Source organism: Camelus ferus, chromosome 9, assembly GCF_009834535.1.
Source record: "Camelus ferus isolate YT-003-E chromosome 9, BCGSAC_Cfer_1.0, whole genome shotgun sequence".
Taxonomy (NCBI): domain Eukaryota; kingdom Metazoa; phylum Chordata; class Mammalia; order Artiodactyla; family Camelidae; genus Camelus; species Camelus ferus.
Genome location: NC_045704.1, coordinates 26,203,039 through 26,217,273, shown reverse-complemented (window position 1 = coordinate 26,217,273; position 14,235 = coordinate 26,203,039). Strand labels below are relative to the sequence as shown.

The 14,235-nt window shown below is 57.7% G+C and overlaps 1 protein-coding gene and 1 long non-coding RNA gene across 5 annotated transcripts in view; one reads left to right on the top strand and one right to left on the bottom strand.

The window, feature by feature from the left end:
- LOC116665724 overlaps positions 1 to 6,425 on the bottom strand; it is a 26,942-nt gene extending 20,517 nt beyond the window's left edge. For all 4 annotated transcript variants that reach the window (XR_004322374.1, XR_004322373.1, XR_004322376.1 and 1 more), the window contains exon 1: positions 5,880 to 6,425. This is a non-coding gene — a long non-coding RNA (uncharacterized LOC116665724). The remainder of the gene's footprint in view (positions 1 to 5,879) is intronic.
- VSTM2B (V-set and transmembrane domain containing 2B) overlaps positions 4,644 to 14,235 on the top strand; it is a 26,982-nt gene continuing 17,390 nt past the window's right edge. Inside the window, exons 1-5 of the mRNA XM_032486237.1 lie at positions 4,644 to 4,870; positions 5,303 to 5,925; positions 6,483 to 6,667; positions 7,617 to 7,646; positions 8,915 to 9,395. Of these exons, the coding sequence (XP_032342128.1) occupies positions 5,844 to 5,925; positions 6,483 to 6,667; positions 7,617 to 7,646; positions 8,915 to 9,395 (778 nt within the window). The 5' untranslated portion in view covers positions 4,644 to 4,870; positions 5,303 to 5,843. The remainder of the gene's footprint in view (positions 4,871 to 5,302; positions 5,926 to 6,482; positions 6,668 to 7,616; positions 7,647 to 8,914; positions 9,396 to 14,235) is intronic.

Genomic DNA, 14,235 nt, shown 5'->3' with positions numbered 1-14,235 from the left:
TCGAGGCACAGAAATCCATCCTGTGGCTACAAGGACCCGTGTGCCCTCACTTCCTGCCCTGCCTCCCAGCCCTCCCTGAGCCCCTCACTCACCACGCTCTGCTGTCTTCCACCCGCCACCCCCCCTTACCCTACCCTTGGCCTTGGCACCTGCTATTCCTTCTGACTGCAGCACTCTTCCTCTCCCAGGTCTTTGCCTGGCTGATGCTTCACACCTTCCCTGACCCCCGGGACTCCCACCCCGTGTCCGTGTGCGTGAGTACGCCCGTGTGCGGGCTGCGGGCTGCACGTTCCTCATCACTGGCTGACATGCTCAGGCTTAGCTTTTGTTTCCTCTTTGCACGTGTGTCTCTGCCCCCTTCTGGGCTGAAATGCAGATTCCCTGCGGGCAGGATGCTGTGGGTTCCCCAGCATCAGGCACACCATAAAGTTAGTGCCCCCAGATATGGGAGTGATGAGGGTCTCAGGACATGCTGGCTGAATAAATTTTTAGGTGAAACAGGCTCTGCCTGGAGTTTCTCCCCCTTATTCCGTCTCTCTAGACAGCCCCCAAGCCCAGTCAATCCTGGGCAAACAAATGGCCCCAGGCTCAGGGGACCCAGCATGGTGATAACGACACAGCAGTGATGGGTAAGACCTGTGGGCCTGACAGCTCTGGGTCCCCAGCTGCTGCTGACACAGCACAGGCTGACTGCAAGCCGGGCCCACTTTGCTGAGTGCACACGGCCAGGGGGCAGGCCTCCCTCCCTCACAGCCGTGTGGCCTGTGAGAGCAGAACCCTCTCCTGCCTCTGTGGGGGCTGGAGCCCCACTGTCCTCCTCCCACATGTTAGGGGCACTCAGTCATCAGTTCCCTCCCATCATCCAGGACAGAGACCACCAGGGCCCAGAGAGGGCCACGCCCCCACCCACCGCCCCACATCTGAAGCAGCTGACCTGAGACACGCCCTTGGAGGGGAGTCTTCCTGGAGCTGGACTTCAGGCCTTTTATCCCTTGACACTGACAGCAAATGAATGACTAAATTGGCCAAAAGTAAAAGTCTCCATAAATCTGATTTTTCCTTTAAGCTGTAGGGTACACAGAGTGTAGCCAGGATTATTGATAGAAAAGTTTATGGATGGGCTGCATCTTAAGATCAAAATACATTACCCCAAATCAGTGTTGCTGTACGTGGTACGGAGGGGACAGGAAGGTCAGCTGAGGCAAGAATATTGAAACCAAAATTCCAAGACCTGAACATTAAAATAAATTTTGAAAGGGAGTTCCAGGAAAAACGTTTACTTAGGGCTGTAATTTAAGAGTGCTTTCTGGAGAGGCTGGGCAGTCTTTTTAAAAAGTGCTTTTGAAGTGTCTTTGAGAGTCCAGTGAATTCATCCACAAAATGGTATTGACAAGCGCTGCATACCTCGACTCACAGTGCGATCAGAACAGCATGTGATGATAGCAGGCGTGAGGGAGAGAGCGGAGGGGCACAAGCAAGCCCCCAGGCACACCCAAGCCGGTGGGTCAGATGGACCGAGTGCCTGCTGGTCACGTTACAGGGGGGTTCACCTCCAGGTCCTTGTACATAGTGACCCACCCCAGGCATTTCAGAGCTTGTGAATGGAGAGAGGGAGGGAAAAACCTGGCAGCCCAAAGGGTGCCTGTCACTACCTATCGATGAGCACTCAGGAGACACAACAGTTCTAAAATGCTCTTAACGAGTCCATCAGTGGGAGATGGGTTTCATTTCATACAGCCAACATTCCCTCTAAACAGGGCATCTCTGTGGAAGCCCAAAGGACACTGGTAGTTGGTAGGGCTGAGGAGCTGTGTCCCCAGAGGGTAGTTGTCCTTTGGGGAAGCAGCATACACACTCCATCACAGATGCCTTCTTCAGAGCTTCCAAATGAGACCATGTCCCACCATGACGCAGTGAGAAGAAACTAGCAAAAGGCAGGCCAGCCAGGCATGAGCAAGGACTGGTGGGGGTAGGGGCTGCTGCCTGGGTTCAGCTCACTGAAACTGGCCAAAGGGCTCAGTCAAAGAGGCAGGAGTCCCTGCCCTGCCCACCAGGAAAGCCAGGAAAGAAGAGGCAAAGCCCCCTTCCCCACACTCCCAACACTGCTCCTGGCTCCCACTGTCACAAAGCCCCAAGCGTGGGTCAGGCCCAGCTGGACTTAAAAGACACAGGGAAGAAAGATGCAGCTGTGGCCTCGCAGCCTACGGGACAGGACAGAAGAGCAAACAGACCCTTCCAACCACAGAGCTGCTGTGATTTCCTACTGAAAACTGGGGAAGACGTTGCACCAGGCTGCCATCAGTCAAGGGCAGAGGGGCCTCACTCTCTACACCAACTCCAGGTACAGTGACAAGAGTCTCACCTGGAGTAGGGAAAATTGGGGTGTTTTAGTTAAGAATTAGGGCCCCAGAATAAGACAGACCTGGGTTGAAGCCTTACTTGGCTGCGTGATCTCGGGCTAGTTCCTTAAGCTCTCTGAGCTTCAGCCAACACATCTCTAAAGCGAGATGAAATCACAATGCCTACCCCGCAGGGATAGGTACCCACCGTTACAGAGGTTAAAGGAGCTCATTCATTCACTCCACAAATGTTTACTGACCATCTGCTCCATGCCAGACCCTGTTCTATGTACTGGAGATATGTCAGTGAACAAAGCAGCCAAAGAAGCGCCATTAAATGGAATCTACAGACCACAAACAAGAAACTATAAACAAGGATATTGGACCATACGTTGGAAGGAGTTCAGTGCTAAGGAAAGAAGAAAAAGAAGAGCAGAATGAGAGGCTGGGAGTGTGCGGGCTGGGGCGGGGGTGGAGTGCAGATTACAATATTAAAATGGTGGTCCCAGTGGACCTCACTGAATTCTTAGCTAAAATCAGAAGAACATGATAGAGTTAGTGAACTAGGTATCTGGGGAAGGATCAACTCCCAGTCAGGTGATACAGTTGGTGCAAAGGCCCTGGGGTGGGAGCACACTCTGTGCCTGACATTGTGAGAAGTGTGGCCAGAAGAGTGTGATCAGGAAAAAGGCAGAAAACATGAGATGAGGACAGAGCAAGGTGGAGGGGGTGGGAGGCAGATGGTTTGACCTTGTCAGCCATTGCAAGGCCACTGGTGTTTTTCCTGAATGAAAAGGGAACCACTGCAGGGTTTTGAGCAGGGGAAGAGTAATCTGATTTCTGTTTGAGAAGGATTGCTCAGTTGTCATGCTGGAAAGTGCGTAGCCAGTGCCTGGTAAGTGAAAAGTATGTGAAAAAGAATAGCTATTAATTCTTATTAATAATAGCACCAACTCAGGTGGTGGGCAAGAAATACCTTAACCCACAAGGTGGTACAAGTTTAGAAGATTCATAAACCTTAAAGATAATCAAGGTGTAGGAATCCCTCTAGCTGCAGGAATCCTCCCCATGCGCATCCCTAATCACTGGCCAGGCCATCCATCTCTGCCTGGATGTGGTATCAGGACAGGAGATTGCTGCCTCTCTAGGCTGGCCACTCCACAGTAGGCTGGCGCTTGCCATCATAACCCTGCTTAGAATCAGCCCCCAAATGAATCCGCTTTCCTAGAATCTGTGTAGTACAGTGCAAGTCTGCCCCCTCCCTTCAGAAGCTGAGGACAGCAGTGGGGCCCTGCAGGGTTTTACATTCAGCGATCCAAGGCAGTTTCTAAAAGAAACTGGGATTATTAAGGGGAAGCAGGGGAGGGCGGGAGGGATGAAATGACAGAGGCAGCTGGTAACTGCCTTCTTGGGGCACCTGGAGAGAAACTGTAGGAAGCAGAGGAAGGCCACAGGCCTTCCTTCCCTCCTGGCCAGAGACCTTGGCAAACAAGGGCTCAATAATGAGCAAGAGTGGCCTGAGTGGGTGGGAATGACTCCTTGGCTGCAGATGAGGATGCTGAAACCCAGGTCCAGGAGGGGTAAACGGCTCTGCCCAAGGGCACCCACCTGGTAAGGACAAAGCTTAAAAAGGGCCTCTATCTTCTTCCCCCTGAGCACGCTAGACCCAGTCAGCTGCTGGGAAGTATTCCCCCTGTCAGCTTCCTTCTCCGCAGCTCTTGGGGAATCCTCTGGAGGTGCCTGGGAGAGGCTAGTGAGTAGGGATAGCAGACACGTGAATTCACACGGGTCCTCTCCCCTCAACCTTAGGTCAGAGCTAAGAGGTAGGGGCCGGCGGACAGGGACAGAGATACTGAAATCCACTGACTGAGGTATCCCGTGGGGAAGGGAGGCAAGAGAGATCCAAGCCGAGGGGTGGGGCTCGACCAAACGAGTGTGTGCCCTTCCAAACCACAAGCCTGCCCCCACGTTTCCCTTTGGGGACCAGACTGCACTCCCGCAGAGGGCTGGGGAGGGGGAAGCCTCCGGGAGAAGGCTGTGAGAGAGGTACAGGGATGCGGGGAGATGTGGGCTCCGGGATGCGGCTGTGGACCCGACCTTTGCCTCCTGCCGCTTCGGGATTCCCCCTTGCACCAGGTAAAGCGAGGGCCACGACCGTGAAGAACGAGTAGGGATGCAGAGGCCAGCGAACATGGTGCGGGAACCCCCCCTCCCCCGGAAACCTCCGGGGCCTTGAGTCGTGCCGGGCGCTCCCAACCCACCCACCCCCACCCCTGCCGCCTCTGCCGTCACTCACGGCTGCTGCTCGCTGGCTCGCTCTTGCGCTCTCCGCGCCACCGGCACCTGCTCGCCCGGCGCTCTGCGCTCACTTCTTGCTCGCACACTGCAGACTCACGGCGTTGCCGCCGTCACCCGTCCTCGTCCCCGGCCCAGCACAGCGCTCCGCCCTTCTCCCGGGCCCACGGCGCCCACCCACCCGCCATGGCCTGGGCCTGGGACAAAGAGCGGTGCAGCTTTTTGCCCAAAACGGGGTAAGAAGTTGAGGGCGGGGGTCTGCAGAAAAGGCCTCGGGACGCACGGGGCGCAGGGACAAGCGGCCGTCTCGGGCGATGGAGATTGGGAAGAAGCCAGGGAGAGTTTAGGTGGGAGGACCCCCAACCAAAGCGGGTGCGGGGCGGGGCTGTGCTCCAACCAGAAAGACTGTGTTCCCTCCAAGCGACCGGGGAAGGGGGGGGGGGGGCGCTCCGGGGCGGAGGCGGTACCGGCAGTGGAAGAGAAGAGAAGGGAAGGGGAGGGAGGGCGGGGGTGATGCAGCGGTGGAGGCGGCACAGTGCCCAGCCACTGACCGCCCCCTCCTTTTCCCCTTCCCCTCCCTTCCCTTCCCCCTCTCTCTGCCTCTCTCCGGCTCTGGGGTCTGCCACACCGGACCCGCTCTCCCCGCGCTGCGCTGGGTCGGACGCCAGGTCTGCGCGCCGCGGCTGAGCGCCCACTCGCCTTGCGGAAAGAGCCGCGAAGGGACCGGCGGAGGCGGCGGCGGGAGAGCTAGGAGGCAGCCAGAGGAGGTGGCAGTCGGGAGCCAAATCAGAAGGAGACCGGGAGGCAGAAGCTCACGAATCCCAGGCGCGCACTCTCTTGGCCCAGGATGGGTCCCGGCGCGGCCCAACCCCTGACCGGCCCGCCGGACAGAGACTGAATTGCAGGTCCCCGTCGTCCTGTGGACGGCCGTACAGAGGGGAGCACAGACCGATCACCAGTAGCCTCCCGGCGGGACCTCGCGTTCTGCGCACCCCGTGCAGCGCCCCCCGCCGGAACCGCGCCGGGCAAGCCGGCGAGGGAGCGGGGCTGATTGGCGGCCGCCGGCGGCCGGGGGAGGGGGCGCCGCGCGGGGCCATGGCAGGCTCGGAGGCGTCCTAGCCCGAGCCCGAGGCGGATCCGAGCCCGTGCTGCCGCCACAGCCACCTCTCTGTGCCCGGGCCCCCGCCGCCGCCGCGCCCCCTGCGGGAGATGGAACAGAGGAACCGGCTCGGCGCCCTCGGATACCTGCCGCCGTTGTTGCTGCACGCCCTGCTGCTCTTCGTGGCCGACGGTGAGCGCGGGAACTTTGCTGCCTCGGGGGGCTCGGGAGGTCCTTGCCGGGTCTGCCAGAGCCAGCCTGCCCGGGTCGCCACGAAGGAGGAGGAAGAGAAGGGGAAGGCTTCACGGTCTCCAGCAATCCCGGTGTGCAGCCCCGGCCCGCAGGGGTAGGGGATGGAGAGAGGCGAAGGGTCGCCGCAGCCGTGGCGCCCGCGCCCGGGTCACTCGGAGCCAGACCTGGGCTCCAGCTGCGGACAGGCTGCTTGCGGGGCGCGGGAGTCGGCGCCCCCCAGCCTGGCTCTGGTAGTGCGGCCAGGCGCGGGGGAGAAGCGTTTAAGCCACCCCTGCTGCCCTTCCCGATCCGGAGGGAAGCAAGCAGCCTGCAGCGGTAGCCGGTCTCTGCTGCGGCCCGGCAGCTGCTCGACCGAACTTTGCCAACGCCTGGGCCACGCGAGTAGCTGGGGGGTGGGAAACACAAGGCCAGCGAGCCGGGGACCGACCGTCTCGCCTCGGGCTGCCCCAGGCCCCCGCCCCACAGCTGATCACGCCTCTCTCTTCCCCCGCCCCCAGCTACATTTACCGAAGTCCCCAAAGATGTGACAGTACGGGAGGGAGACGACATCGAAATGCCCTGCGCATTCCGGGCTAGCGGAGCCACCTCGTATTCTCTGGAAATTCAGTGGTGGTACCTCAAGGAGCCCCCCCGGGAGCTGCTGCACGAGCTGGCGCTCAGCGTGCCCAGCGCCCGGAGCAAGGTAACCGGCCGCCCACGCGGCGCCAGCTTTCACCCCGCTAGGGCCGGGGCGGCTGGGGTTACCCCAGCGAGGAAAGCAGGGCGCCGCCCTGTGGTGCAGCCCATTTCCTACCCGCCCCATCCCCACAGCACAGCTGTTACCCTTAAGCCTAGTTAATTCATTCCTTCTCCAGATACCTCCCCCAACTCCACGGCTAGCCTCTAAGAAGCCACACCTCATCCAGTTCGCCTGCTCTTGCTGGCTGCGTGCCCATAGGCTAATGGGTGCTGCATATTGAAAGAAGACCACTTGCTGGGGCCGGGCTTTCCCTGCCCTCTGCCGCTCTGAGGTCCTCAGGGCACAGGGCCAAGGAGTTAAGCTCCTCTGGGCTGGGTTCCAGAAGCCGGCAAAGCACCGGATACATATTACCTCCAGCCCCCACAAGATCAGAGGGACTGCCCCCACTGCCCTTCTGCCTCTTAAACCAGTTTCTAGTGCGGGGGCACGCACACACACAAACACACACACCACCGACCTACCCTCTACCCAGAGTCCCATCCTCAGTTACTGCTCACGTCTCCCACTGGATTCTGTCCAGATACACCAGCCCCTCCATCCAGCTTTTCAAGGGGCTTAGAGAAGTATGGCAGGGAATGAGGATGCGCTGCGGGGGGGAGATGGGCCTTTCTTCCCACCCTGGTGGCAATCCAGCCTCCCCTCTTTGGCTGGCAGGTGTGCTAGGGCATCCACTCCTTGGCCGGGCGCCATGCCAGCTCCAAGCCCATCTTCCTTCTGGGTAAAACTCCTGAAAACCCTGATGTCCTTCGGGCCCGCAGCTGTGGCCTCATCCCGAGCGGTTTCGAGTCCCAGCCCACCAGCAGAGGGTCCTCTTAGTGGGAGGCGCATGTGAGTTCCCTAAGACTGAAGGCCGACAGTCTAATGTCTCTCTCTCTCCCTCTTTGCATTTTAGGTAACAAATAAGGATGCAACTAAAATCAGCGTAAGTGTAAGCCCAGCGCGGGCCGCGGGAGACCCCTTCTGGCCGCTTTTCGCCCCGCAGCTTCCTCCCTTTTAGAAAGGCTCAGCGGCCCTGCGGTGTAGGGCCCTGCTCACAGCATTGCGTTGTCGGCTGCTTGGCCTGTTGGGGCGCCATCTGTCGCTGGTAGCGGATCTGGTTCTTTTTTGTGTAAATCAAGGGTCCCAGGCTTGAATCTCCTTCCTCCGCTGTACGCTCAGCTGTAAAACTCTTCTTCGGGACCGCACGTTCCAGCCCCTTGCCCTAGCCATGACCCATACTCAGAATTGTGGCCCCTACTCCCGCCCCGCACACACCTGGCACCCAAGTGGTGCCCTCCTCTGCAGCCCTCTCCTCGCCTGGGTTGCAGGTCACCTTGCCGGTTGCAGGCTGGTTGCAGGGGAGGGGGGAGAGACTTGCCAGGTTGCCAGAAGGTCAGGGAGATGTGCCCAAGCTTTCCAGGAAAACCAGGGCCTCCTCCTATCCTGGGTTCAGAGCTGAGGGTTCCCTGGGAGCTTGGTGAGGGCCACAAAGCCGCTGCTCTCCCGCATCTCCACCAGGCTTCAGGGGAGGTGTGCTTCATCAGGAGCTTCAGGCTGCCGAGGAGAGGCAGGTTCCTAAGTAGCAGGACCCAGGGGGTCCGTCAGCAGCCTCTACATTTCCTGCTCCTTGGGAATGTGGAGGGTTAGCTGTGGTCTGAGGGCTGGGAAGCCTTCCTTTCAACACCACCCGGCCCTCCAAAATCTAGAATAAAGAAACGTTAGTGTGAGTAGATGTGGAGGGCCGGACGTAAGGCCATGCCTCAGAGCCCATGTGGTCAGATGTGGTGCGCTGCTGTGGGAAAGACATGGAAGGTTAGTGTCTAAAGGCTGAGCCTGAGGTTCTCCCAGGTGCCAGAGGGAGGAAGGAGGGGTAGGTTCTGCGGTTCTGAAGGGAAAGCTATGGGCAGTCACAAAGGTAGTTTTGTGTGGGCAGGGGGAGCAACCTGAGACACTCTGTTAAGATATCGGGGAGCTGCAGACACGATGCAATGGGCAGGGTCACCCAAGGTCCACTTAGAGTTGAGAGCTCTATGCCACTGGGGAGACATGGTGGTGGAGGGGGGAGGAAAACTGAATCGTGATGATGGGCAGAACCGGGTCTGAAAAGTGTTGGGGTGCTGCGGCCTGGGGGCGCCCTGGGGGGCTGGCCGGGAGAGCGAGCTGTGGACCTGCCCATTCCGGCCTCTGACCCCAACGCTCGCTCTCTTGCAGACCGTGCGCGTCCAGGGCAATGACATCTCGCACCGGCTGCGGCTGTCCGCCGTGCGGCGGCAAGACGAGGGCGTGTACGAGTGCCGCGTGTCGGACTACAGCGACGACGACACGCAGGAACACAAGGCCCAGGCGCTGCTGCGCGTGCTCTCCCGCTTTGCGCCGCCCAACATGCAGGCCGCCGAGGCCGTGTCCCACATTCAGAGCAGCGGCCCGCGTCGCCACGGCCCAGCCAGCGCCGCCAACGCCAACAACGCGGGCGCCACCGGCGCCGCGGGCCGCGCCACCTCCGAGCCCAGCCGCGGAGACAAGAGCCCGCCTCCCGGGAGCCCTCCCTCCGCCCCGGGTCCCAGCGTCCGCGAGGCCGCCGCCGCCTCCGCGGCCCACGCAGCCACCACCACCGTCGCGGCCGCGGCCGCGGCCTCATCAGCGTCGCCGCCACCCCGGGAGGCGGTCCTTCTGCGCCAGAGGCACGGCTCGGGTAAGGGCGGCGCCGACAGGGGCGGGCTCGCGCGGGGGTGGTGCTCGCCGGAGGGGCGGCTCGGCTCGGGTCATTTGCGGATGCGGAGTCGTTGGTGTTCAATCTGGGTGCGCCTGGAGCGCGTTTTCCGCAGCCTCACTTCTGCCCTCTTCTTGTCTTTGCTGTTGGCTGCTTGGAGCATTCGTTACATGTATGTTGAATGTCGGAGCTGTCCAGCCCGCAACTTCCTGGTACACACGGGCTGGAGTCTGGGGAGCCCTCTTGAGTATGAGGGCTGCACTCCGACGGCGGTGGTCCTGCTTTTCTCCTGAAGCCCTTGGCGCCTAAATGATGGATATAGCACCCAGTCTAGAGTGGAGGGAGCTGGTTACAGCTCAAGACCTTCCAAGTCGGGATTCTGCCTGACTGAATTAAGAGTCAGATTTTGTCCACGCCAGCTTGAGTGGGCCTGGCTGTGCAGGCTCTGTTCTCTGGCTAACCAGCCTGATCCTAGGAACAGGCTCTGCGATAAATCTCCACTCCAGTCTCCTTTAGGCCCTTACTGAGTGGGTGGGGATGGAGCCCTTCCATTGTTAGGAGGGCACCCAGAGGTTAAGGCCTGCTATCCTAAGGAGCTGAGAGGGTGAGGGAGAAGGGGAGAGAGGAGCAGGGGAGAAGGGAGTCAGAGAACAGAAGGTCAGGACCATAGGCTGACGGCAGGGCAGGCAGCTCTGGGGCAGGAGGGGCTGCTTAGCCATGGTGGGGTTTTATGGAGGATGCTAGAGCCTACTGACCAAGGTGTCACTCTGCCCGAGGCATTCCCCACTCCCAGCACCCACTCAAAGCTGGGCCTCAGAGATGAGCTCAGCCCCAGTGCTCACTCCCTGGGTCTGATTTTAGGCAGGCCACTCTGACTCGGTCTTGTCTGATGCATAGTCCCTCAGAGAGCATCCCTGCCGGCCTTGCAGCATGGGAGGCTGGGTTCTGGGACAGTTGCATGTAGCACCCCCCTCCCATGGAGGGGGGCAGGGTGTTGAAGCACACTTTCATGGCATTCTCATGGTTCTCCAAGTGCAGACCACCTGCTACCAGCATCAGGGCTTGTCAAGGATGCAGGCTCCTGGGCTCTCCTGCTGAATCCAAGGTGACAGACATCCTAGCCTCCCTCCCTGGCTGATTCTTAAGCTTTCAAACATCTGCATCAGTTCAGTTGTTTCTCACTCAGTTATACTCCCTGTGGGAGCTTCTCCATGTGGCTCAGGCTGCTGGCTAGATCTGGAGGCCCCATCTCTCTTGGACTCCACACAGCTACCCACAGGACCTTCCCCCAGGGTCGGCTGGGAACCTGTGGAGGGCCTCTCCCCAAACAGCCCTAGGCTTCCCCACCTGACTTGAAACTTTCAAGATAACACCAGCTGCTGGGAAAAACCACAAAATGCAGAGGTTTAACATGATTCAAATGTATTATTTCTGGTTCACATCGCTAGTGGAGGGCCAGGGTGGGGGGTGCTGTTCCATGCAGTCATTCAGGGACTCAGGTTGACAAAAACTCTACCATCTTCAACAGGTGGCTTCCAAGGTCGCTCTGGGTATCAACAGTTAGCCCACAGACAAGGGAAGAGAGAATGGAAGCAGCCCTTCTCAGCATAGTTCCCTGAGAGAACCAAGCATAATGCTCTAAGGCACACATTACATATGATGAACTGACTTCTTGTGCATTTAGAATAGGTCTAAGTGTCTGTCATTCTTGGAAGATTGAAAAAAAATAGCCACTCAGAATAATTTGGTAAGGCTTAATTCTCTCAGAGAAAAGCTGATATGGAGAATGGCAAGGGAGGTTTTTAAAGCCCGGGCCTGGAAATGGTAAATATTACTTCCACCCTCATCCATTGGCCAGAACTCTGTCAAGTCGTCCAACAGACGCAAGGCAGGCTGGAAAGTATAGTTCTCAGCTTGGCACCTGTTTTCCAACCTCATCTCTTCAGGGTGGAAGAGGATCATGAATCATAAGCCTAGCACACAGTAGGTGTACTAGAAAAGCACTAATTGACTTGCAGAGTGATTGGCTTTGCTGATGCTGACTGTGAAGGAAAACACCCTTCTGCCCCATCCCTTTGGGGCACTAGCAACTGTGTGTCCCAGGCTGGAGCATTCGTATGGGATGTTCCATAGACTGTGAGTAGAGTGGCAAAGCAGAGGATTTGGCAGGCCAGAGGCCCAGATAGGAGTTGTGCCTACACCAGTTACTGGCTGTGTGACTTTAGACAAGTGGCTTAACATCTCTGAAAGTATTTCTTTGAGAAATACTTCAGTAATCCCTAACCTCAGAGGGAACTCAGAATGGAAACCGCTGTTTAAAGTTTATTATTATCACCATGGCCATTATCTGCTCCGGCCAAAGAAGAAAGGGATAAAGCTGAGTGGCTGGTGGTTGGAGGCCAAGCTGTGGACAGCCTTGAATGCCAAGTGGAGCAACAGGGACCATTAAAGGCTTTGGTGAAGGAAGCACCATGTGAAAAGAGACCTTGTTAGTAAACTTGATAGTGCTCACAAAAATGTTAATGAGGCCAAGCTCACGAGCTCATTCCTGCTTGAATCTCCCTCTCCCCGTGGCCAGAGCCTGATCCTCCGAGCCTAACCTAAGGCTGAGCTGACTTTGCTGGCCAGAGCTGGTCAGATCACTAATCTCTGGGTTTGGCCACAGGGTGGCTCCAGTGCAACTCATCGCTATAGCGGAGAACCCAGCCGAGGAAGGTGGCGCCAATAGTGTCCTTCTTTCTAGAAGATCTGGAGGTCCTCAGGTCAGCCCAGCCGCTCTGATGGCACAGAGCCCAGGGCCTCCCAGCAGGTGGTGCCTTGGGCACTTGCCAGCCACAGGGCAGCATGTTAATGCCACGTAGATCAGAGTAGCAGCCCAGGCAGGGGGCTCCTCTGCCCTCCCGGGAGTGGGAAGTAGTGTTCATTTCCCTCCAGAGAGCACAATCAGCTGCGCCCCCTGCAGGACTGGCAGGGAAGTGCAGCTAAGATAGGGGTACGGTAGGGATAGGGCCCCTAAGATGTCTGTTGCCTCCAAACCCTTGCTTACTCCTGAACAGAAACAGGAACAGGCCAGAAACCATGTAGACATGTCTCAGAAAGAACCCTAAGTTTCTCTCCAGCTCCTGTTTGGAAGGCCAGAAAGCCTGTGTCCTCCAGTCTCCAACTGAAGCTCTTGGGAGAGTCACTGTGCCATGGGCCCCCTGTGTCCCACTCTGGGCATGGAGAAGTGAGTTAGGTGACCCTAATCCAAACCTGCCTGAATGGCTTGATCCCAAAGAGGGACCATGCCACCTTAAAGTGTCCCTTCTTGCCTCACCATGCAAGGCCACCAAGGCCGTGGCTGTTGATGGGATGAAGACAGCAGACTGTGTTTTGGGTGGCAGGCATGAGTGACCTTTCTGCGGGATGGTGTCACTGAGCAGCGCTTGGTCCTGCCCAGCCTCCCTGAGATGACGCAGCCCGGCCGATCACTCAGAGCCACCAGCAGCTGTGAGTCAGAGAGGGAGCTCGAGGCGGCGACCTCAGGCTTGGACTCCCCCCACTCATAGTTCTTGGCAGCTTAGAGGGGAGGGGACGAGGAAGGACTGTTGCCACTTGGTTACCAGGCAAGGGTGTTTGCAGAGCGTAGCAGTGAGAGGGCTGGCACAGCAGATGGCACATTCAAACCGGGCCATGGAGGAGAGGTGACAAGAGCATTTTTAAATGTGTGGACAAGGTTAGGGCAGCCAAGGATGAGAACTGGTCCCCGGGGCTAGTAGCAGGAGAGCCATTAGCACCTTTGGCCGTAAGGGGAGGGAGGAATTAGCAGAACCCAGAGAGGTTAGCTGGATGGCGAGGCCTCCCTGCAAGGAGCTGAGGCCTTGGGAGATGGACCCAGATGACCCACAGTGACCCAGCAAGGACATCACTGTCCTCCTGCCCTGCAGTCCCCTGTCAGGGCCTCCCATTGGCCATATCCTCCTGGGAGCTGGGGGCAAGGGTGCCCAGGTGATGCAGCCTGTAGCAGCCAGTCTGCAGGGGCTCAGAGCAGAGTGGAGAAAGGTGGAGGGTAGATCTGAGGGGACAAAGGGAATAACTCAGCTCTCAGTGGAAGGAAGATGAATTCCACTCCACCCCAACTCCAGGACAAACCCAGCACTGAGTTTCTAATTAAAGAGGACATCAAAGGCCTGGTTGGAGTGGACACACTGGCTGTTTCAGATTGGCAACCTCAGAGATGATCCCAACTCACCTCCCAGGACAGTGTCTCATTCAGTGATTGCTTCTGGAAGAAAGTCAGAGGTCCCAGACAACACTGTCTTGCTCCGTTTTTTAAGCGAGAGGTTTTTAATGCCAGGGAAGGGCTGGGGGGACTTACTCGAAACTTTATCCTCTGGCGACAGCACACCTGGGCCAGAAAAGCCTTCCTGTGCCTCGTATGTGCCCAAGGTAGCCAAATACATATTTGCACTAAAAGTTTATGTGCAAAAACTCATTCATTTCACGTCTCATTTGTCAAGAGACATTTGGATATTTGTGCTTAAAAATAACATGCGCTGGGTAAGCACAGCAGGGCCAGCACAGGAGACTGGGCTCTGTCTTAGCCATGTTTGTAAATCTGGCTCCTGATTAATCTGAACACTGACCTATTTTTCATAAATACTTTTTTGCTGGTTGCCATTTCTAGAAGCAAAAAAAAAAAAAAGGGGGGGGGGGAAGAGAGAAAACAAAACAGAGTATCTTCCAGACAAACCCTTCTAACTGGAAAGGTGCCACCGTGAAGCCAAGTGAGGCCTCAATCAAATACGGTTTGCAACTGAATGGCTTGTATGTTGGCAAGAAG